This window comes from Helianthus annuus, chromosome 17 (genome assembly GCF_002127325.2).
Source record: "Helianthus annuus cultivar XRQ/B chromosome 17, HanXRQr2.0-SUNRISE, whole genome shotgun sequence".
Lineage (NCBI taxonomy): Eukaryota > Viridiplantae > Streptophyta > Magnoliopsida > Asterales > Asteraceae > Helianthus > Helianthus annuus.
Genome location: NC_035449.2, coordinates 140564636 through 140588155, shown reverse-complemented (window position 1 = coordinate 140588155; position 23520 = coordinate 140564636). Strand labels below are relative to the sequence as shown.

Genomic DNA, 23520 nt, shown 5'->3' with positions numbered 1-23520 from the left:
ATTTTTAACTATATATCTAAGTGGTATATGTGAATACATAATAATGTACAATACCATGATCCATAAAGTTAAGGGCTTACGCATGGAAATAAGTACATTTTTCCAGTACATTACATACTAAGATTTTCACTTGTACAATTTGATGCCTTATAAATCAACTATAACACTCAAAAGTACCAAAGTATAATGAGTGTGTTGATAAGAAACATATGTACAAAGAAATAAATGTTTAAAGCTGGAAAATAAGTTGTTACTCACCTTACAACCACTTAAAACTTTAAAAGAGGATGTTCTAAGGTCCATAGACAAATTACAAGTAAAAATTCCAACTTTAAGGTTCTTCAAGGGAAAATCTCACTGCATAATTATGCCACTAGACTATACATAAGCAACGAGACTATCCATTATTCTAAAGAACAGTTGGATAAATTAATTAGATAGTTACTTACTAATGATATTTAAGTCTGCTAATTTTAATATTCCTATTAACACATGATTATTTGACTCTAGTTCTAAATGTTTCCTTACCAGAAGTCAACAAATAACTAACATGAGAGTTAGTGACAAAATTAAAGGTTAAGGCTATAAGAACCATAATAAGCAGTCTTCTAACAACGCCTTTCGATACCTTATATATTTTGAAGATTAATCAGAATCTAGTATCATAATTAAGCAATGCTATGAAGGTTGTGAGGTTTGCATAGTCAACATAAAGTCACACTTACCTTAAATTCTTATCTTATTTGTTCTAAATATCTGGATAGAAACATTACTAAGATGAAACTAGATGATACCTTACATTTTCACAACTTTTGTTATCATGCAAATGAGAATTTGACAAAAGGAAAATGAGACTTATAAATTTTATCCATTATAACCAAAATTCATGAGAAATCATGACATGGTTAATGAGGATGATTTTTATCTAACTCATTCTAAGTGATTTTAAATCATGACGTTAAAACCCTAAAATATGACTTGGCTTAAGGAATAAGTATGGGTCCATCATAAGTCATTCATTGACATTCGTGGAACTTATTCCAAAGGGAATATTCAGACATAATTCATTTATCATTTAAAAGACTATCAACTTGTATCTAAATTTTGTCGCGTATGGCCCACGGTCTTAGAAGAAATCTATTCATATATGTACTTAATAAGATTTCGATTTGATATGTCCCTGAGTTTTCTTATGACATCTGGGCATTAAAGAAATCAAATAAAGTCTAACGTATATGTGATAGGTTCCCATGTCACGTAGCTCATTGAAACTTCTCTTGTAGCATTCTAGAGATATTAAAGATTAGTGAGAGCATTAAGTGTCTTAATAATAACTTGCAATACTTGCAAGAGGTGGGGAGTGAAAATTTCACATTACCTCTATTTACACCTCTTGTACAAGACGCCACTCCATCTCGACACTGTGCCATCAAAACTTGTCTCCTTAAAATCTAATGCTACTCTTACAAAAGTTTCATTGTTGCTTAATTGTGGGCACACTTAGATTTCTTACCTAAAGTAACAATCCTCAACATGAGAAACTACAATGACTAACGTCATTAATTTGTTTTTTCTCTATTAGAATTTGTTGGTCGTTAAATATTGACCCTAGGCATGCTGGGTTCCTTAAAATTTCTAAGGTAAGTAGGAGCAGTCAAAGTCCTTATTATGACTTGCAAGGAATACAAGAGGCGCGAGGGGGGGAGTGTCATTAAATTTCACTCCGAATTTAACTCCGATTACACCTCTTGTACACCATACTGCACCAATTCTTACAAACTTAGAATCCTGAAAATGATAGCAACCTAACCAAGAGCTAATCCATAAAACTAAAACTTTTAAAAGCCAATAATCAACTCAGGAGGTCATCTAGGTTTAAAAACCTACTAACTTTGATGATTACATAACCTCCCTAACTGAAGTTGAAATGGATTTTGGAAAAGCTTCCTGATCCTATCTCTTTTAATTAAGCCATTAGCATCAATTAATCTTCTTGTTAGTGCATGATGATGTGTGTAAAATGCAACATATAAAACACATCAATTAAGGCATAAAACTAACCCTTTTTAAGTACTAATGTTGGAAAAAGAGTGTTTTTGTCTTCCTTTTGTATTTTCAGGATGAAATGAGCTCAAAATCACAAAAGAAGCAAAAAGACCACTAATTCTACCATAAATACAAGAAAAGGAACAAAAGTGGACTGCCCGGACCCTCAACGGCGCCTCCCAAGGCAAAAAGAAGGAAACAGAGTCTGAACACGCCCCGTGTCCAGCGAACACGGGGGCGTGCCCAGGAAGCAGCAGAAAAGACAAACCAGTAGAAGCTTCCATTGCCCACCACGGGGCCGTGTCCAGCGAGCACGGGGGCGTGGTGAAAGTACAGCAGGCGCATTAATTGTAATTCGCAATTACAATTAATGAAGAGAGAGAGTGTCAGGCGGGCACGGGGCCGTGTCCAGCCTTCTGTTCAGCCTATAAATAGAGGAGCTTGGCTTCATTCTCTCTCATCCCTTGGCACACCACCTCTCTCACACCTCATCCACCACCCACCACCACCATAACACCATCATCCACCACCATCATCCATTGTCCATCGTAGAGTGTGTGAGTCGTCTCGGGATCCAAGATTGATCGTAAGAGTTCTTGACAATCAAGGCCATGTTTGCCTAAGTCTCTTACATCACTTGGTGAAGACAAGTGTTTAGTATAATACTTTTTATTTTTAATCTTTTGCACTTTTTATTTGGTTTTGTATTAATGACTTTAATAACTAGTTACTTATGTTGAAGGTGATCTTTCCTTATCGTTTGTCCGTGGTGTCTTGGCGTTATTTTACTGTCTATATAAAATAAAAGATTTTCACCATTCATATCTCCACGGTCTATATGGAGGTATGTTGGCTACCTGGTCGGGGGTTAAGGGAACGGTTTGGTAAGGGTCTTGCCCTTGTTCAGCGTTTAGAGGTCCTGCTTGGGACCTGGGTCAAATTTAGTAGGATCTCCTTCAATGCCCATAGGTATTGGATGGCGGGGATCCAAACTCTTTGACCCCCTCATAAGTTAACTACTATTAATACTATAACCCGGCTATTTAGGACTGTATCCCTGCTGACTCAGACTACTTAGCCGAGGGTAACGTCGCCGCCAAAAGCGGGGCCTACCATAATTTGCATTAATAACTTAATTCATTATCTTTCAATAATCCGACCCTTTAGGATTGTATCCTTGCTGACTCAAACTACTGGGTTGAGGGTAACGTCGCCTTCAAAAGAGGGGCCTACTACAATAACTAAGATAATCTCTTAAACAAGTGCAAAAGTGCGAAAATAATCAAAGGTTATACTAATACACGTGTCGGAACCAAGTGATTCATCTTGTCTATCTGTTTTTATTTCTATTTTATTTTCAGCATTTAGTTAGTTTTTATTTTTCTTAGTTTAAAACATTTTTCTAACTTTTTGATTTGATTAGACGTTGAGGATAAACCGGTATTAAAAGCTCTTGTGTCCTTGGACGACCTCGGTATCTTACCAACACTATACTACGTCCACGATGGGTGCACTTGCCCATATGTGTGTTTAGTGTTAGTAAATATCGTGTTTTATAAATTTAAAACTTGGCTAAAAGTGTAAAAAGGGCTTAAATATATATCTAAAAACATATATACACTAACACGCATCAAGTTTTTGGCGCCGCTGCCGGGGATACAAGGATTTTAAGAAAGTTAGGAATCAACGGCCTAATCATATTTTTATTTTTCTTTAATTTTTTAGGATTATCTTTTAGATTTTTAGCTTCTGCAGAGCTCAACACGGGGCCGTGCTTGCTGAACACACCCCGTGCTCAATCATTGGAACTGGCAATCCTGTTTTAAATCAGACAGTAGGCTGAACACGGGGCCGTGTCCACTCAACACGCCCCCGTGCCCAAGATTCAGTTGCTGAAAACAGAACCGTTAGATCCCGGCGGTTGGTAATTTCTGATACAAACATGAGTGATAGTGATTCTTTTTACTTTCGGCACTCTTATGGTTTGTGGTGTCGAATATGTGGAGGCGAACATGAGGAATTAAAATGTTTCTTCCTCACTTATAGGCCCCACTATATAGACCCACCGATTCCTTGTAACCTTAAGAGGGGCGAAAGTAAAAATAAGCATTATTTCTCCCTCGAATGCGCCCAGCCAGATATTCTAGGAGAAATGCTCCTTGACGAGCTATTTCAACTAGAAGAACTACTTCTCAATTGGTCAAAAGAACTTAGGAAGGATTTTTTAGATCCATCCCAAGATGATGACCATGAGGAAATGTTGGAACCGCATTCCGACAACCTCGTTGCTCCCGAAAATACCTTTTTACCTAGACAAGATGCGGACGATAGTCGTCCCTGTGCCGATTGTGCCGTGAAGGACTCCCCATCGACTTCGTTCGGTGCATACATAGACCTGAGCGATTCGGCATACACCTTCTTTAACGAGAGCCCGGGAAAGGGTTGGACTTGTCCACCTAGAATGAAAATAGGAATTACCCTCACCGACAACCTCTTGCGTTCTCGCCTTAGTATAGGACAATTAAGGTATCTTAGGCACTATGGGGTTGTTCCAACAAGTCAAGAGCCACCCGATATAGATTAACTCCTTAGTAAAAGACAAAACTTCATAAGACAGCTTTCCGACACGGGGCCGTGCCCGGCCAACACGCCCCCGTGTCCACCAAAAGATTCCCTCTGATCAGAATGTCAGAATACGGACAAACTGTGTCAGAATTTTATCTGCACACGGGGCCGTGTCCAGCGGACACGGGGCCGTGTCCAGCAGGCTGTCGTTTTCTATAAATGCAGCCAAAAATCCTGCACATTTGGACCAACTTGGGGACAGAGATTTGAAGGAATCTTCTCTCAAACAATCCTAGGTAAGTCTAAAAGAATTTTCCAACAACCCATCTTGTCCTTTCCTCTTCTAGACATTTCCTTCTTCTTCATCTTTCTTCAAGAACTACCATGAAAAGTTTGAATTTTCAATCTTTGTGGTAGGAAACAATGAGTTTTGATCATAGAATCTTGGTAAAAACATGTTATGTAACATTGTTTAAAGTTATTTACTGACAAAAAGCTTGCATAAACTCAGAAAATAACTTAAAAACCCAAGATTCCTTGCCCCAAAATTCTGCAGAAAGATGAACACGGGGCCGTGCTCAATGAGCACGGGGCCGTGTCCAGAAACTGTTTCGTCATATAAACTGCTTTTGGTTTATTTTTCGTAGAATGGCGAGTGAAAACAGCGAAACATCATCCGTTCATTCCTCAAACAGCCGAAGGGGAAGGAGGCCTTCCGTTGAAGCTACACTTGTGCACTACGTGATAGCGCTAAGGGAAGCTCTCGACGAAATGACGTCAGTGGAGGAGGTCCTCATTGACCGTATTAACGATCTTACAATGGGACTTGAAAGCAGCTTCCAAGAAATTAACCTTTTGCACCAAAGGTTAAACATTTTGGTAGCACCCCCTATGGAACCGGTCCTTCCACAACAAGACTGGAATTTGGCGCTCGGTGTTAACAACCCTACCGGGTGGGGAGACTTTCCCGCAGAACCTCCTATGGAAAATCCACAAGAAGTTCCAGCGGAAGTTGAAACTCCTCAAAACAATGCAAACGAGCCTTCTTTTCTCCTCCCAAGGGAGGTAGAGGAGTGGCTTGCCGACATATGAGGAGAACCGTACCGGAAATGAGGAGCTCTACAAAGCCTTATCTAACCAAGACTAATATCTTCTTGGAAATTTTGCTAAATTAAAATAAAAACATAGGGCTAGAACTCCATAAGTCTAATATCTATTTAGTTTTTATCTTAGTGTAATGTGTCTCTATGATTTGCAATGCTATGATGGTTTTTATGATTGATGGTTGTTTTGAGAATAAAACACACTCATGGTGGTAATGGATGAAAAAGGGAACGAGAAAAATGGAACCATGCATGAAGAACAGAGCAACCCGACAAAAATCTCCATTACAGAAGGCTCAACACGGGCCGTGCCCAACCAACACGGCCCCGTGCTGAGCCCCTGCAGAAAAATCACCCAGTTCAGGTAACTGGACACGGGCCGTGTTCAGCGGACACGCCCCCGTGTCCAGGCTTCTGTTTCAATTCTGAAAATTTTGTTACTGGCACTTGACCACGGGGCCGTGCCCGGTGAACACGGGGCCGTGTCCAGGATGCCAGTAACAAAAATCTTTGCTTTTTAACACACTTTTATACATTTTAATCAACCAAAAATATTGTTTTTGGACACATTGAGGACAATGTGTAATTTAAGTGTGGGGGGGATGCTAAAACCTTGAAATTTTGCAAAATCCTAAACACAAGCCTTACACAAAACTCTATTGGAACCGCTAAACACCCCAAATTTTTTCAAAAACTTTTTCATTTTTTTTATTTACTTGTCTTAGTTTAAGTTGGGAAGAACAAGTCTAAAAAGGTTATATTTTTACAAGTTTACAACCGATAGCGTCGTGATAAAAAAGGAACCAACATAAGAAAATTATGAAACGGCATAACAAGTCTAGTTTAAAATTCGATTATATATGCTTGGTCACATTAAAAACCCATTCCCACAAAAGTGAGTTTTGAGCCTTTATTGAGCATAAAAATACACATATTTAGATTAAATGCTCATTTTTCGTTTCTTGTGTGAATAGCCGCTCGGTCCTTACAAATCTAGAACTTGCCACGACGATACATTCCCGGTCCTTACCAACTTAAACCCAAGTAAGTAAATGATGGAGGCATTAGGACTAACTATTTTTCTTTCAAAACCATTATTTTTCATTTTTTTTACCTACCCAAAATCCCCCTAGAAAACCCCTTTGAGCCTAAACCTTTCATTTCATTACCCCCGAAACATTTTTTTTACCCACCAAAAACCTTTTTCATTTTTTCACCCTTTATTTTAGTAACAAGCTCGGTTTTTCGTCAACTTACCCTTTCATGTGACATCAAAAAAAAAAAAATGATGATGATGAAGTCAAAAAAAAAAAACAAACAAAAGCTATAAAAAGCTTGTTTGGAGAAATACTTCAAAAATAATAAGTCACTAAAAACAAGGTATTTTACGAAAACCGACGCTTGCTACGATTTTCGCCCTTTTTGCTAACCACTAACCAACCACCCACCTTTAAACCCAAGCCTTCACCCAAAAAGTCCTCTTGATATCTACAAAGGTAAAAAGTTAAAAAGGAGGAGGATTGATTGCTTGGCAAGCCTATGGAAAGACGTAAGTTCCGTGCCGCTCTCGAGTGATTCACTAAAATATACACCTTCGGCCGAGTGTTGAGTGATCTCCCGTGAGGTATGTGAACTCGTATATAAATGGAATTTTAATAAGGCATGTTATGCCCAACTAAGTAGTTTATCTTATGAAAAGTTCAAAATAAATCATAACGAATAGGATTGTAAATAAATAAAAATAAAACCTATAAAAACCTTGGATTCCCGACACTCTAGGACAAGCTAAAAAACTTCTCTTCTACCTATTCCATTTGGGAGTGTAAGCCACATTTAAAGAGTTTTGCTTGAGGACAAGCAAAAGTTCAAGTGTGGGGGTATTTGATGTGTGTAAAATGCAACATATAAAACACATCAATTAAGGCATAAAACTAACCCTTTTTAAGTACTAATGTTGGAAAAAGAGTGTTTTTGTCTTCCTTTTGTATTTTCAGGATGAAATGAGCTCAAAATCACAAAAGAAGCAAAAAGACCACTAATTCTACCATAAATACAAGAAAAGGAACAAAAGTGGACTGCCCGGACCCTCAACGGCACCTCCCAAGGCAAAAAGAAGGAAACAGAGTCTGAACACGCCCCGTGTCCAGCGAACACGGGGGCGTGCCCAGGAAGCAGCAGAAAAGACAAACCAGTAGAAGCTTCCATTGCCCACCACGGGGCCGTGTCCAGCGAGCACGGGGGCGTGGTGAAAGTACAGCAGGCGCATTAATTGTAATTCGCAATTACAATTAATGAAGAGAGAGAGTGTCAGGCGGGCACGGGGCCGTGTCCAGCGGACACGGGGCCGTGTCCAGCCTTCTGTTCAGCCTATAAATAGAGGAGCTTGGCTTCATTCTCTCTCATCCCTTGGCACACCACCTCTCTCACACCTCATCCACCACCCACCACCACCATAACACCATCATCCACCACCATCATCCATTGTCCATCGTAGAGTGTGTGAGTCGTCTCGGGATCCAAGATTGATCGTAAGAGTTCTTGACAATCAAGGCCATGTTTGCCTAAGTCTCTTACATCACTTGGTGAAGACAAGTGTTTAGTATAATACTTTTTATTTTTAATCTTTTGCACTTTTTATTTGGTTTTGTATTAATGACTTTAATAACTAGTTACTTATGTTGAAGGTGATCTTTCCTTATCGTTTGTCTGTGGTGTCTTGGCGTTATTTTACTGTCTATATAAAATAAAAGATTTTCACCATTCATATCTCCACGGTCTATATGGAGGTATGTTGGCTACCTGGTCGGGGGTTAAGGGAACGGTTTGGTAAGGGTCTTGCCCTTGTTCAGCGTTTAGAGGTCCTGCTTGGGACCTGGGTCAAATTTAGTAGGATCTCCTTCAATGCCCATAGGTATTGGATGGCGGGGATCCAAACTCTTTGACCCCCTCATAAGTTAACTACTATTAATACTATAACCCGGCTATTTAGGACTGTATCCCTGCTGACTCAGACTACTTAGCCGAGGGTAACGTCGCCGCCAAAAGCGGGGCCTACCATAATTTGCATTAATAACTTAATTCATTATCTTTCAATAATCCGACCCTTTAGGATTGTATCCTTGCTGACTCAAACTACTGGGTTGAGGGTAACGTCGCCTTCAAAAGAGGGGCCTACTACAATAACTAAGATAATCTCTTAAACAAGTGCAAAAGTGCGAAAATAATCAAAGGTTATACTAATACACGTGTCGGAACCAAGTGATTCATCTTGTCTATCTGTTTTTATTTCTATTTTATTTTCAGCATTTAGTTAGTTTTTATTTTTCTTAGTTTAAAACATTTTTCTAACTTTTTGATTTGATTAGACGTTGAGGATAAACCGGTATTAAAAGCTCTTGTGTCCTTGGACGACCTCGGTATCTTACCAACACTATACTACGTCCACGATGGGTGCACTTGCCCATATGTGTGTTTAGTGTTAGTAAATATCGTGTTTTATAAATTTAAAACTTGGCTAAAAGTGTAAAAAGGGCTTAAATATATATCTAAAAACATATATACACTAACACGCATCAATGATGTCTAAAGCCTACGTCTTAAGTCTAGGGGTCTAAATATGTCAAGTATGTGTAGTTTAGGGGGCTGAAATGTAAATTTATGATGTTTTCAAGGGGTTCTGTTTGAATAGTGGCCTGTCACTTTCAAACGAAAGGGTTTAGTAGGTGACCGTTTGAACTGAGTCATGTCAGTTTCAAACGGAAGGGTGTTGCCTATAAATAGGCTTGTGTGTTTCTCATTTCAAACGGACTGGCTGTTTGTGTAACGTTACTCTGCCGGAATTTCACGTGATTATTGAATGAGAAACAAGTGTTAAAGTAATCTACATCTGTTTTCTACTCCATTCTATCTGATTCTAATCTGTTTGAGTGTTTCCGCCATTCAAATAGTGTGTATTAACTCAAATTGACTCATTTGGTCGGTCAAAACAATCCTACAATTGATATCAGAGCCAGTTATGAGTAAATACACCTGAATCAGTTGGTTTTTCTATACAAAATTTGATTTCAGGAGTTTTGACCGGACAAAATCGACTGAATTTTGGACAGTGTGTGTAAAACTATGTTTTAACAAACCCTTGAGAATATCAGATCTATACTCAAATTAAAAGTGGTAAAAATGGACTGAAAACTAGGTTCCGTTTGAATGAAGACTGGGTGTCCGTTTGAAAACTGATCTGTCGTTTGAAATTGGTGATCGTTCCGTTTGAACAGCACCATCCCGTTTGAAAATTGCATAAGTCTCAAACGATCGTTTGAAATGAGGGTTCCCGTTTGAACCTATCGTTTGAAGCGATCAACTCGTTTGAAGAATACACCTTCCGTTTGAAGGTGTGTTCCGTTTGAGGGTGTGGTCATTCCGTTTGTGGGTGTTGTCATTCCGTTTGAGGATCTGATTTCTCGAAAAAGTCCATAGTGTTCGTGATATTGTTCGATAGTCTGATTTTGTGAAAATTGTAAACGTGAAAAACAATTCAGTAAATCTAAAAATGGAAAATCAAGATTTTTACAATCTTTTCACGGGTAGCGGGGCAACACAAAATCCGGCAAGCATAGTTCAAAATGTCAACATGGAGAATGAACTAGGAACAATGCAGAAACCGCCAAAGCTTATGAACTTGAATGAGTATGCCGGGTGGTTGGGTCGTTTCAAGAATTGGGTTCAAGCCAACCATTTTGAGTGTTGGATGAAGATAGAGAAAAAATATGTTCCACCTGTTGATGGAGTGGGATTATCGAAAGGCATTGGAAGTTGGACTGAAACTGAACAAAATGATTTTAAGGCGGAGAAGAAAATGATCAGTATTCTCCAACAGGCCATAAAAGAAGATATTCTTGTGTTGTTACAACATGATGACGACTCACAATCGATGTGGCAAGCATTAAAGTTGAAGTTCCAAGGCAGCGTTTCTATGATCAAAAGCAAGAAAGCCCTAATCAATAAAGAGTTCGACATTTTTACTGGGATGAAGGGTGAAACGACTAAGCAATTGATTGAACGCTATTGCCATCTTGTGGTAGAGATGAGAAGATTGGAGATTAAAAAGACAGACGAGGAATGGATCGACAAGTTGTCCGACGCATTACCTTATGATGAATGGGGCATGTACTTAATAATGCTGAAAAACAACTCGGATTTTGTGAATTTGAATCTCAGTGCATTCATTGAAAAGATAGAAGCTCATGAATTGGAATTGTTGAAGATCAGGAAGATGAATTCAGCAAATGTACAGCAAGACGTATCTCTTTACTACAAAGGAAGCACTCCTGTTGCAAAAAATCAAAGTCCAAAGATACAGACGGGTTTTAGTGCTGATACAAATTCAAGTGCTTCTACAAACACTCCACAATCAAGCAAGCCCTCACCGTTTGCGAACTATGATCCAAACTTTAAAGCTCAGGAGCAGTCATCACCTCAAAGCTCTACAAGTTCCAACAATCAGGTTTACGTTTCTGGGGTGCAGTGCAACATCGTGGTGAATATTAAGAATGGAAATGAAATTACTGAAACAGCCGCAAAACAACACATTGCTTTACATGCTTCCGTTTTAGAGGCGTATGAAGGTTTAGTGGTGGGAAGGATTGGTAATCCCGATATGACAAAAGAGGATTACGACCAAATCGACCCCGAGGAGCTTGAATTGATTGATATAAAATGGTGCATGGCAAGTTTGGTTAGAAGGGCACAACGTTTTATGGAGATCACAGGCAGAAACAGTCTCTCAGGTCCTGATCAGAAATTAGGGTTCGACAAATCAAAGGTTACCTGTTTCAAGTGTAAGGAACGTGGTCATTTCAAGAGAGAATGCCCTAACCGTGAAGTGAACAACCATCAAAACCCGTTCACCAACGATTATTACAGGCAGGCGATCTATCATCGACCTAACCAACAACCTGCTGTTTAGAGGCCGCAAATCGAAAACAAACCGGAGAAGGCTCTTATCGTGAATCAAGATGATGAAAAAGTAGCCGAAGGTTTTACCTGGGATAAATACATTCCGGGAAGTGATGGGCAGACCATGATGGCAGAAATTGTTGAAGTATCGGAGATGGTGACTGAGCCAGAAATGGTTGTTGAAGATGCCATGTTGAGAATGTGGATGACATTGAAGAAATCGTTGCAGAAGTTTACTATTTCCAGTCAGAACAGGAGATCTTGGCAAGATCTATGAAATCAATAATGCCTCTAACGTGTTTGAATCTTTTGCAGGTTATTTCAAAGAACCGACGACTGGATCGTATCCAAGATATGAAGAAAAGAAAGAAATTGTTGAGGAAATGATAGACGTGACACAAGAGATGACTAGAGAGAAGTTGAAAGACATCGCTGACAAAGCTCTCATGGGAAAGCTAAAAGAGGTAGACACAGAACTCGAGAAGTCAGAGTCTGTCAGTACCGTGTCAGTCAAACAGGAGTCAGATCAGGAATCTGGAATTCAGGAGGTCAAAGTGTCTGAGTCTGAGTTGAAAAATGTCGGTAAACAAGATGTGAACATTGTGTGTGATGAACAGGTTGTTGTTGAGAAAGTCATTTCAATCCCTGAAACACCATGCCATAAGTGTTTACAACCGTGCATGGAGTGTCTTGAGAAAGACACTAAGTATCAGGAATTGAAACATCATGCTGATATGTTTAAATTTGACCTTGGACAAGTCAAAGAGGCTTATGATACCCTTTCCAGGTCAATTAAAATGATCCGACAAGAGAGTGTTGAAAATGACAAAGCAACAAAATTGGCTAAAGCAACACTTTTTAATAAACAAGTTGAAGTCAATTTTCATCTAGACACGATTGCTTCACTAAAGAAAGAGCTTGAATTAGCTAAAATTGAAAACAAGAGAATTGATAAAAAATTGATGAGTTATGTGGCTTCATCTTATGTTCTTGAACAAATTATCCCACAGCAGCCACATGCTGCACCAGTATTTAAGAGCGTTCCACCCCCGATGTGGAGTCATTATACACAGAAATATCCAGATGGGGTGGAAGGTGCTTTGAATCTCAAGTTGAGAACGATTGAGGACGATTTGCCTGAAAGTATTGATGTTACATTCTCTGCATCCGACACCGACAACGAATCACAGGTTATCAAAATCGTTGTCGATCAAGTGTTAGATGAGGAGAGTGATAACTCTGAGAAGTCTCAATCTGAGAAAGTTGTTAGTGAGTCTGAAGATGAGGGTAATTTCTTGGATCGGTTCATACCGAAATCGGACAAGAGTGCGAATGATGATCCGATTATGGTGGTATACACTATGATCGGAACAGACAAACTTTACTCTGATTTCGAGTATCCTCTTCAGAACGTGAAGATTGAGAATGTTGAGAAAGTTTTTATGTTGGTTGAAATGAACATTGATGAGGTTAATAACAAAGAATTCTTTTCAAAACCTAAAAAATCTTTTGTTACATCACGTCCTACCAGTTCGGGAAAGAAAGAAGGGGAAGGTAAGGGTAATAACAATAAGAACAACTTTAAAAACAAAGGGATTGGTTTTGAGAAGAAGATGGCTAAGTAGGTGTTTAAGCCGAAAGAGAAAATTAATGATATTTTTGTCGCTGGTCCGAGTGTAGATGATGAAAAGGACTATATCTTTAGTCAAAAGGTCGTGGACGATTTCAATACAGCGAAAAAGTTGAAAGAGGAGACAGTTGCATCAACTTTTGTCGAGTATGACAAAAGAGTCTGTTATCTTTGTAATGAAATCGGGCACATGGCTAAACAGTGCAAGAAAGTGTTTGAGAAACCTGTTTTTGTAAAACCAATTATTCAAAAGCAAACTGTTAAAAAACCAACTGTTCAAAAACCTCGACCAAAATCACTGGTTGATACAAAAGGTAAAAAACCAATGGTTTCTTCGATTCGCATTCTAAAAAGAGGAGAATCTTTAAAGTCCGAGGATAAGCCAAAATCGACCTTCGAGGTTGGCGAATCTTCCAAGTCTCACAAGACTTCAAAAATTTATCCTAAAACAAAAATTTTTGAGAATCAATCATGGGTTGCGAAGTCGAAACCATCTGTTGAGGTCAAAAAGATGGAAAATGCTTTGAAAAATGAAACAAAGGTTTTAAAAGATGATGTTGTCGAGTTTGAAACTGAAATTGATAAATTTCTTGCTGAGTTTCCCCCAATTAACAACAAAATAAAACCAGTTATGAAAGATGATGTTCCAAATGTCACATTTAACTTTCCTAAAACAGATGAGAAGTGTGATGTAGTGTTTGGTACTGTTTCTGAGGTTAAGAAATCATGGGCGTCATTGTTTGAATAAGTTGATTTGATGATTGCAGGGGCTGCCCAAGTCTATTCTGTCAAAGTGGATCATGGATAGTGGTGCATCGAGGCATATGACTGGGACGCTAGCTCTTCTTTACGATGTCAAATCAATAAATGGAAGTTATGTGGGCTTCGCCGGAAATCAAGGCGGGAGAATTGTTGGACAGGGAACGTTGACAAATGGTGTCATCTCATTTGACAAAATGAACTATATCGTAGAGTTGGAAAACAATTTACTGAGCATTTCGCAAATATGTGATAAGTCTTTCAGTGTACATTTCACAAAGAATGAGTGTGTGGTTTTAAAACCGGGGTTTAAAATCCCTGATGAGATGGTGTTGTTGCGCGCTCCGCGGGTTTACGACCTTTATATTCTTGACATGAGCGTTGCAACACCAACAACTCATCAAAAACAATGTTTTGTGTCAAAATCAAAAGCAACCGAAAAAGAAACAATTATGTGGCATCGAAAGATGGGCCACATTCATGTTCGTAAAATGAATTTTTTAGTACACAATGATTTGGTAGAAGGTGCAAATCTAAAGAATTTTCACTTGAATGATGATTATGTAGCGTGTAAGAAGGGGAAGCAGACTCGGAAGTCACACCCACCGAAGATACTTAATACGATCAGGTTACCACTTGAGAGATTACACATGGATCTCTTCGGGCCTGTCAATGTAAAGAGCATCAGTGGAGACTTATACTGCTTGGTGGTGACTGATGACTTTACAAGATTCTCGTGGGTCGTGTGCTTAGAAAGAAAAGATCAAACTTTTGAGTCGTTGATGGTGTTGTTCAAGAAGATGGAAACGGTGTATAAGCTGCCAATTCGGAGAATTCGTAGTGACAACGGAACGGAATTCAAAAACAACAAAATGTATGAGTTTTGCAATGAGAAGGGAATTCTTCATGAATTCAGTGCGCCGTACACACCACAACAGAATGGCGTTGCTGAACGAAAGAACCGGACCCTAATTGAGACAGCTCGCACAATGTTGTCTGATTCCAAACTACCAATCTTCTTCTAGAGTGAAGCAGTATCTGCAGCTTGCTACACATTGAATCGTGTACTCACTGTCAAAAAGTACAAAAAGACATGTTTTGAGCTGCTGCACCGTTATAAGCCGAATCTTGAATTTCTGGAGCCATTTGGGTCTTCGTGTACGTTTATTGATGAGAATGGAAAATTTGGTGCTAAATCCAATGAGGGTTTCTTTGTAGGTTACGCAAGCCCGCTAAAGAGGGTGTTCGTACCGTGCCTGGGGAAAGTGATTCAAGTTTAGCACGTGGATTGTCAGAAGCACACTCCATCTCCGCAACTTCCCGGACAAAGATTCCTGTTCGATTACGACAAGCTCTGGGAGTCGTTTCAAATACCGGTTCAGCCGAGTGACGAGGAACTAGCACTTCTGTACCAGTACCAGCAATATATGTCACAGGAGCAAGTGCCTAGACCGCTAGTGGTTCCTTCACTCACCGAGGGTACTCACAATGATGAAGCAGGACCGAGTGGAACAGCTCACGAACCTCCAGAGGAACCAGCTCCAACATTTGACGATTCTGATGACTCAGAGGTGGAACCCGCTCCGACCTTTGACGAGGAACCAAATGATACTTCGATGGAAGCTAAGGATAAAACCGTTGATCAAACCGTTGATATATCGAACTTGCAATCGAAAGTTAATGTGCCTGACACTCTCATGCCTCGAACATTGTCTTATCATCCGTCAGAGCAAATAATTGGTGACCTGCAAAGTGGTGTCAAAACCCGAGACCAAATAAACCAAGCTCTTACATGTTTCTATTCTTCTGTTGCTCATTTGCAAGAAGAATTCTCATTAAAGTGTTTTATTTCGCAGATCGAGCCCAGGACGTACAAAGAGGCGTTGACAGAGGATAGCTGGGTAAATGCTATGCAAGAAGAGTTGTTACAATTTGAAAAGTTGGGTGTCTGGAGACTTGTTGATCTGCCACAGAATCAGAAGTTAATAAAGGCAAAGTGGGTTTTTAAGTGCAAACGGGATGACAGAGGTGTCGTAGTGAGAAACAAGGCACGACTGGTGGTACAAGGCTTTAGTCAGCAAGAAGGCATTGACTACGATGAAGTTTACGCGCCTGTTGCTCGACTTGAGGCAATTCGGATCTTCCTGGCGTTTGCGTCATGGAAAGACTTTAAAGTGTACCAGCTAGACGTCAAATCTGCCTTCCTTTACGGAAAAATCAAAGAAGAGGTGTATGTGGGACAACCTCCGGGGTTCACAGATCCACTGCACAAAAACAAAGTCTATCTGCTGGATAAAGCGCTTTACGGACTACACCAGGCCCCGAGAGCCTGGTACGAGACGCTTTCCAAATATTTGTTGACCAACGGGTTCATCAGAGGGACGGTAGATAGTACTTTGTTCACAAAGGAAGTGGCAGGACACTTGTTGATCGTGCAGATTTATGTTGACGATATCATTTTCGGTTCCACCAACGACGATCTTTGTAAAGAGTTTGAGAAAGTGATGAAGAAAAAGTTTGAGATGAGTTCGATGGGGGAGATGAAGTTCTTCCTCGGGCTGCAGGTGGAGCAAATGCCCGATGGAATCTTCATTCACCAAACGAAATACGTAAAGGACGTGCTTGACAAGTTCGACATGACTGAATGCAGTCCTGAGCAACCCCCCTTGCACAAAACCACGGGATTTGTCCAGATGAAAGTGGAGTAAAAGTGGATGAGACACTGTACCGGTCAATCATTGGATCTCTGATGTATCTCACAACTTCCCGGCCTAACATCATGTACCCGACATGTCTCTGTGCCAGATATCAGTCGTGTCCGAAGCAGTCACACCTGACCATTGTCAAACGTATCTTACGGTATTTGAAAGGCTGCCCAAGCATCGGCTTGTGGTATCCTCGCTCGGGTGACTTCTCCTTGTCAGGTTTCGCTGATTCTGATTTTAGAAGCTGCAAGCAGAATGCTAAGTCCACCACTGTTGGGTGTCAGTTCTTTGGAACTCGACTCGTTACCTGGCAGTGCAAGAAACAAACCGCAGTGGCGCTTTCTACATGTGAGGCCGAATACGTTTCAGCCTCCAGCTGTTGCTCACAGATCCTTTGGATCCAACAGCAAATGCGCGACTTCGGTTTGCAATTCTTGGATACTCCGATCTATGTGGACAACGAAGCAGCTATTAACATCACTAAAAACCCGGTTCACCATTCAAAAACGAAACATATCAAAATCCGTCACCACTTCATTCGTGATTGTCACGAGAAGAAGTTAATCCGGATTGAGCACGTACACAACGATGATCAGAGCTGATTTTTATACAAAACCCTTTGACAAAAAGAGATTTTGCTATCTTCTAAAATTGAATGGGTTAAAAAATCTGAGTTCTGGGAGGGTAGTAGAATGTGAAGCCGAGGAGGGCGGCGATCAGACGTGAACCATGTCGTGCTGTCAACTTTATTTGTACAGTTTGTTTTTCTGCTTTTCGATAAAAACAAAAACACAAAAATATGTTTTAGGTTTAGGCGGAGAAATTCGTAGAAAAATACAAAAAAATGATAAAATTCAAAAATCCAAAAACATTAGAAAACTTGAAAAAGAGTTTGTGTATAATAGGGGAAATGATAGTACATCAGCTAGATGGACACAGTACGCTAAAGAAATGTAACGTTTAAAATGCAATTAAGCAGTCTCGCTACAGATGTGCCGATAGGTTTTTGCAAAATCAGTAGATCAGTTTGGGATATAAACCTAAAATTTACTTGCACTTACGTGGGGAACACCTCCAGGATATATGGGTAACCCCCGAAATCTCGTTTGAAAGGTCCCTTATTCTGAGATACTAGGTCTTTATGCTTAGTGATATCTGGGGTATTATCCCGGGACTTCTGTTGTATGGAAATACTGACCTAGTCCCCGGATAATACTTTACGCATATGCTTTACTCGTAAAGCCTCCTCTCAGCATAAAAAATGATTAAACATTACAAAATGATAATCATGTGCTGTTGTAAAGAAGATCCCCAAAGGGGACCCACCAAAGTCGAAGCTGTCATCTCTCTGCGTATACGGAAGTATCGACCTGAGCTCTCACGGCCCTCGCACATCACCCTAGTACAGATATCATCTAGGTATATTCACCTGTAAGACTGAATATTGGGATCTGGATACGGGAGTATATACTGAGGTGGGACACATGTAGAGGTTTAAGTCTTAAAACATTAATTCTGTATCCCAGACAGATTGAAAGTTTTGTGAGAATTTAAGAGGATCAGTATATCGACAATCTACGTGAATTGTTTAAGGCTTGGTATGAAATAGTAGCTTAACAGTGCTTGTGTCTCGTCAAATGCTGATATGATCCCCTAACACGCTCATAAAAAGATTGTGTGTACAGATTTCAGTTTATCTTGCTAAAAATCCAAAAAGATTTTAATTTTTTCATCTTATTTTCGACAACCGACGTTAGGAATCAGACGATCAAAGCTTTGTGCAGATCATGTCTTTTTTATGAGGGTTGGGTAAGCAGGAGATACTGAACTGTGATTGGTACATGTGTGACAGAATAAAAAAAGTGTTTGAAGGCTCAAAATGTTCGAAAGTTCATTAATTTGAACTGTTTTCAGATCTAAACATCAGCGTACTTCATAATCCGGTCAACCAAGGTCATTAACTTGGACTTGGTAGGCCAAACAGTTGACCAAGGTCATTAACTTGGACTTGGTTAACTGGGTGTGTAGGTGAACAATCAGAAAAGTTTAAAATGTTAAAATTTTGTAAAGATACAAAGGGTGTGTCGGTAAATGTTTAAAAAATCAAAAAGTTTGAAATTTCTAAATACAAGTCCGTTTGAAAATGGCCATCAAGTTTGAAAGTGGTGTGACCGTTTGAAAGTGGCCATCATGTTTGAATGGGTCCGTTTGAATCATACTTTGTCAGTTTCAAACGGAAGGGGCCAAGTCTATAAATAGCACATGGGTTCCGTTTGAGAAATCATTTGCCTCCCGTTCCGTTTCAAGCTACCACTGAGCGATTTCAAACGGTCATTCAAAATCTTTGTTTACAGCCGTTACTCTGCCCAAATTTCACCAGAATCTTGTGTTTATTGTTGGCTAGTTCAACTCTAAACATGGTGAAGGTGAGGATTTGAACAAATTTTGACCGTATCATGTTTGATTTATAGATCGGCGATGAACTGTTCTTCATAATATAGATTTAGAGTTTATACTTATGCTAAACTGATATTAGATCATGAGGGTAGTGTCGGAATTGATTATAGATCATTGTTTGACAGGTTGATTGTTCAGATTTGAGTTGTTTGAATGTTTGTCGAGTTTGCAGATCTTTAAACGTAGATCTAGGTTTGGTTAGAGAGTCTTAATGGTTGAAAATTACATCAGTGTGCTCGGAAACAAACGGAGAACAAACCCTTATCATTAATTTGGTTGATTTGTACTTAGAAATTTTTAGGGTTTGTGCATTGTTCAAACGGTAGGGTAGTGTCCGTTTGAAACTGTCCGTTTGAAAAGAGTGTTTTGGGAAAGTCGTATTCAAACGGTATGAGAGTGCTCGTTTGAGGAGTGTCCGTTTGAAACTGTCCGTTTGATGTTTTGGGAACGTCTTGTTCAAACGGTATGAGAGTGCTCATTTGAGGAATGTCCGGTTTGAAGGTGTTCTGTTTGAATGTGTTCTAATAGTGTTCCATTTGAAGTTTATCTTTACAAAATCTTGTGTTAATTGATTTCTAAATGTTGAAATTTGTCAAAGTGTTTCTAATTGTGTTGTATGATTATGTTTTTGCAGCCATCTAAAGTGTTGTTCAATCCTATTCATAATGCGTGCTGTAATCTGGATGACCAGCAGAATCCGTTGTTGTCAGAATTCAGTAGTATTCTGGAATTTATGAAGAGAGTACCAATTCAGAAAGCTTTGGCAGACAGACGCCTAGTGTTTAGATCTCATATTAAACGTTTTTGGAAGCATGCAACTTATGATGAACAAAGCAAAACAATCAAGTCAGTTGTTAAGTTTAATGATGAGAAGAAACAAATTGTTATTTCTGAAGCTGTTGTTCGAGAAGTAATTAATTTTCTGGATGAAGAGGATTCGCCAACGAAATTGCCAGAAAAGATGATTAAGGGTTGTATGCTAAGAATGGGCTATGCTGGTGATTTAAACAGTGCAACTTATTTGAAGTCAAAGTTTTCGAAGCCGTACAAGTTTCTTATTCATTCTGTGTTAATGGCAATGAGTCACCAGAAAGGAGGATTTGATACGATGCGTGATTATTTAATGAACATGGTCGTAGCTCTTGTTTTGAACAAGAAATATAATTTCTCTCACATTGTTTTTCATTACATGGTTGATGAAGTAGTTTCGGACAGGAAGACTTAGTTATATCCAAGATTTGTGCAGATGATGTTAGACCATGCATATCCTGATCTGGATAAAGACGAAGAAAATGATATGTTGGTGTTATCGCACATGGATAATGATTCTATTAGATCATTAGCTAGATATCATCCAAAACATCCAGAGCCAACAAAGTCTGCTGAATTATTTGGAGCTATTAGAGACAGAAATTATCAGGATCCTGATCCTGAAAATCATGAACACTGGAGAAACGAAGAAGAAAGAAAAGAAGAAGAGGACCAGGAAAGCTACTCCTAAGGTTCTTAAAGGAAAAGAAGAAGAGGACCAGGAAAGCTACTCCTAAGGTACAGAAAGATGAAGGTTCTTCTTCACAGCCAAAGAAGAAACAAAAGAAAGTGACAAAGACTTTGTTAGTTGATGAGTCTGAAGAAGAAGCTGATGTAGAAATTGAAGCTGAAACTGAAGGAGTTGCATAAAAAGAACAAGATCCAGTTTCTCCTAATACTGAACATATATTGAAAGATATTGGGGATGAATTAGATAAAGAGAAGATGGGTGACAATGAAGGTAGTGATGACGTGGATAAAAGCACTACAAGTTCTTCAGAAGACGAAGTAGTTGAAGTTGAACGTGCCAAAAGAATTCAAGCTGAAATTGAGAAAGAAAAACAGCTGAAAAGAAAGAGACGAGAGGAAAGACAGAAAGATGATGATTATGTTCCTTCTCAGGAAGAAATGCAAACGCCTACAACGTCTAGTAAAAACAAGAAAGTTCATGAGAAAAAGAAGATGGTTTCTCCAAAGGCAGCTAAACGAAAGTTGATTATCAGATTGCCGAAAAGTACACCAAAGACAAAACAACCATCACAACCACCATCACCACCTAAATCACCACACAAATCACCTCCAAAACAACCAACTCCACCAAGACAACCCACACCACCAATACATCAATCACCATCACCACATGTTTCACCACTACATCTCTCACCACCACAAAAACAAACCCTATTCACATCTCAAGAAATCTTTCAAACACCACCAATCTCACAACCTATTGTTCAAACCACACCTGGTTCTTCAGGGTACAGAGGTTTCCAGCCGTTCCTTCGAATTTGAGTGTAAGTCTTGATGATGTAGGAGACTTTGATTTTGCAAACACCGCACAAGTCAAAAATGTTGAAAAGAAAGTTGATGAAGTGATAGCTGAAAACAAAAGATTAGCTGCTGAGAACAAGAAAGTCTCTGATCGTGAGAAAATTCTTGAAATGCGTGTGAAGAGACTAGAGACTGATAACAAAGAATCACTGAAGAAGATTGACAATGATCAATCAGAGATTGATATCTTGAAAGTGCGAGTGGTTGAACTTGAAGAAGAAAAGGCTCGCAGAGATGAACAGAACAAATATTTCGAGATGAAAAACAAAGAGCTTGAAGTTGCAAAAGCATTTAAAGAACATGAGTTCTATATGTTAAACAAAGTTGTTGAAAAGATGCTTGGAACGTCAATAGAACAAAAGTTTGAAGAGATACAAGTTGAAGATCTCAGGGCTAAACACCAAGCTGAGATTGATGAACAGATGAAAGAAAAAGGCAAAGGCGTTGAAGGTAGTTCAGCAGTGACAGAGAGATCAATTGTTTCTTCTTTGGTTGTTGAGAATCATGTACCTTTAACTGCTATATCTGGCCTTTTTGAGGAAGAAACACATCTTGAAGAGTTAGCTGGTGAAGACGATGATGAAGATGATGACGATGATGAAGAAGAGGGTGATGATGAGGATGACGAGGAAGACCACGATGATGAGAAAGTCTTCTCGGCTAGCAGTCATAGTTCTGATAACGATGATGATGATGATGCTCAAGGTGGTATGGGTATAAAAGTGACTGAAGTTTCCAAGGAAAGAAATGTTGATGATTTTCTGAATGATTCTGTGAATGAAGAGTCAGGGGGAGCTGAAGGAAAGGGGGAGTCTGGTGATGCTCAAAATGTTGAACATTCTAAAAACTTAATTCTAAGGTTGGATACTTACAGGGAAGAAGGTGAACACTTTAATACGTATACATTGGAAAAGATCAAAGAAATGACGCGTATGGTGAATCCTGATTTCAAGTTTGATTTCGAAGAAGAATTAAATGCATTCGACATCAACCACCAACCAGAATACGAGTATAAGTATGTTGAGAATGCTGATGTACGACAAGGTTGAGGTTGAGGATTGCACAGATGACGAGAGTGAAAATGAAGATACTTCTCAGTTGCCTACGCTGATGGAGTTCTTTATAGAAGAGAATCGAGATGAATTGAGAAGGAAAGTAGCGGAGATCTTGAAAGACAAAAACTTTGATGGTACTCCCAAAGACATGGAAAAGGAAGAATGGAAAAAGTGGTTTAAGGATAGTCACGAAAGGAAGTTCAAAAGACCATTGAAGTACTATCAACGAGATCGAAGTGTGTCGCTCGGTGATATCATTAGCTGGGGTTTCCTGGCTCATGTTAATGCATATGCAATCAGGAGAGAGTGCGGGGTGTAGTACTTTGAACGTTTATATGACATAATGTCATTACCATGGTGGGATGTGGAGGAGCTGTCAAAAGTAAGAACTTTAGGGTATCATGTTCGCAAGAATGATATTCCGATGTGGGGATACATAAAGTTTGAATCGTTGAAGGAGTTCAGACACTGGAAGCCGCATTACCCTAAGAGAGTGCAGAGGGTAGATCCAGTGATAGGGGTTGAGGAAACTATTCTGAATGTTAAAAAGCCAAAGACGATGAAAAATATACCAGTGCCAAAGATGGAGCAGGATTTCTATAAAGGATTTTTGGGCTGGGTATACAGCTACATCTCGACTGAGGCTGTCATTACTTATCGTGCTGGAAAGGAGATTAGAGAGATACATGTGTATGACCCTATGTGGTTAGTGAATTGCTCTGCGAAGGATATTGAATGTTTATTCATTAACAAGATTCACTATCAGGCTGAAGATAAAGAGCAGGCCATGTAGTTCAACGTGTTGCTACTCTTTGCTTTCAGAAAAGTATTAATTCTGAAAGTAAATGGAAGTCATCTTGGTGGTCGCTGGAAGAGAAAGTCAAAAG

At 39.3% G+C, this 23520-nt stretch overlaps 1 protein-coding gene across 1 annotated transcript; it reads left to right on the top strand.

The window, feature by feature from the left end:
* Window positions 1–20972: 20972 nt before the first annotated feature.
* Window positions 20973–22627, top strand: LOC118488902 (glutamic acid-rich protein-like). The gene is made up of 2 exons (XM_035986324.1): window positions 20973–21513; window positions 21561–22627. Exons 1-2 carry the CDS (start codon window positions 20973–20975, stop codon window positions 22625–22627), a joined length of 1608 nt encoding a protein of 535 aa, XP_035842217.1.
* The last annotated feature ends 893 nt before the right edge of the window (window positions 22628–23520 follow it).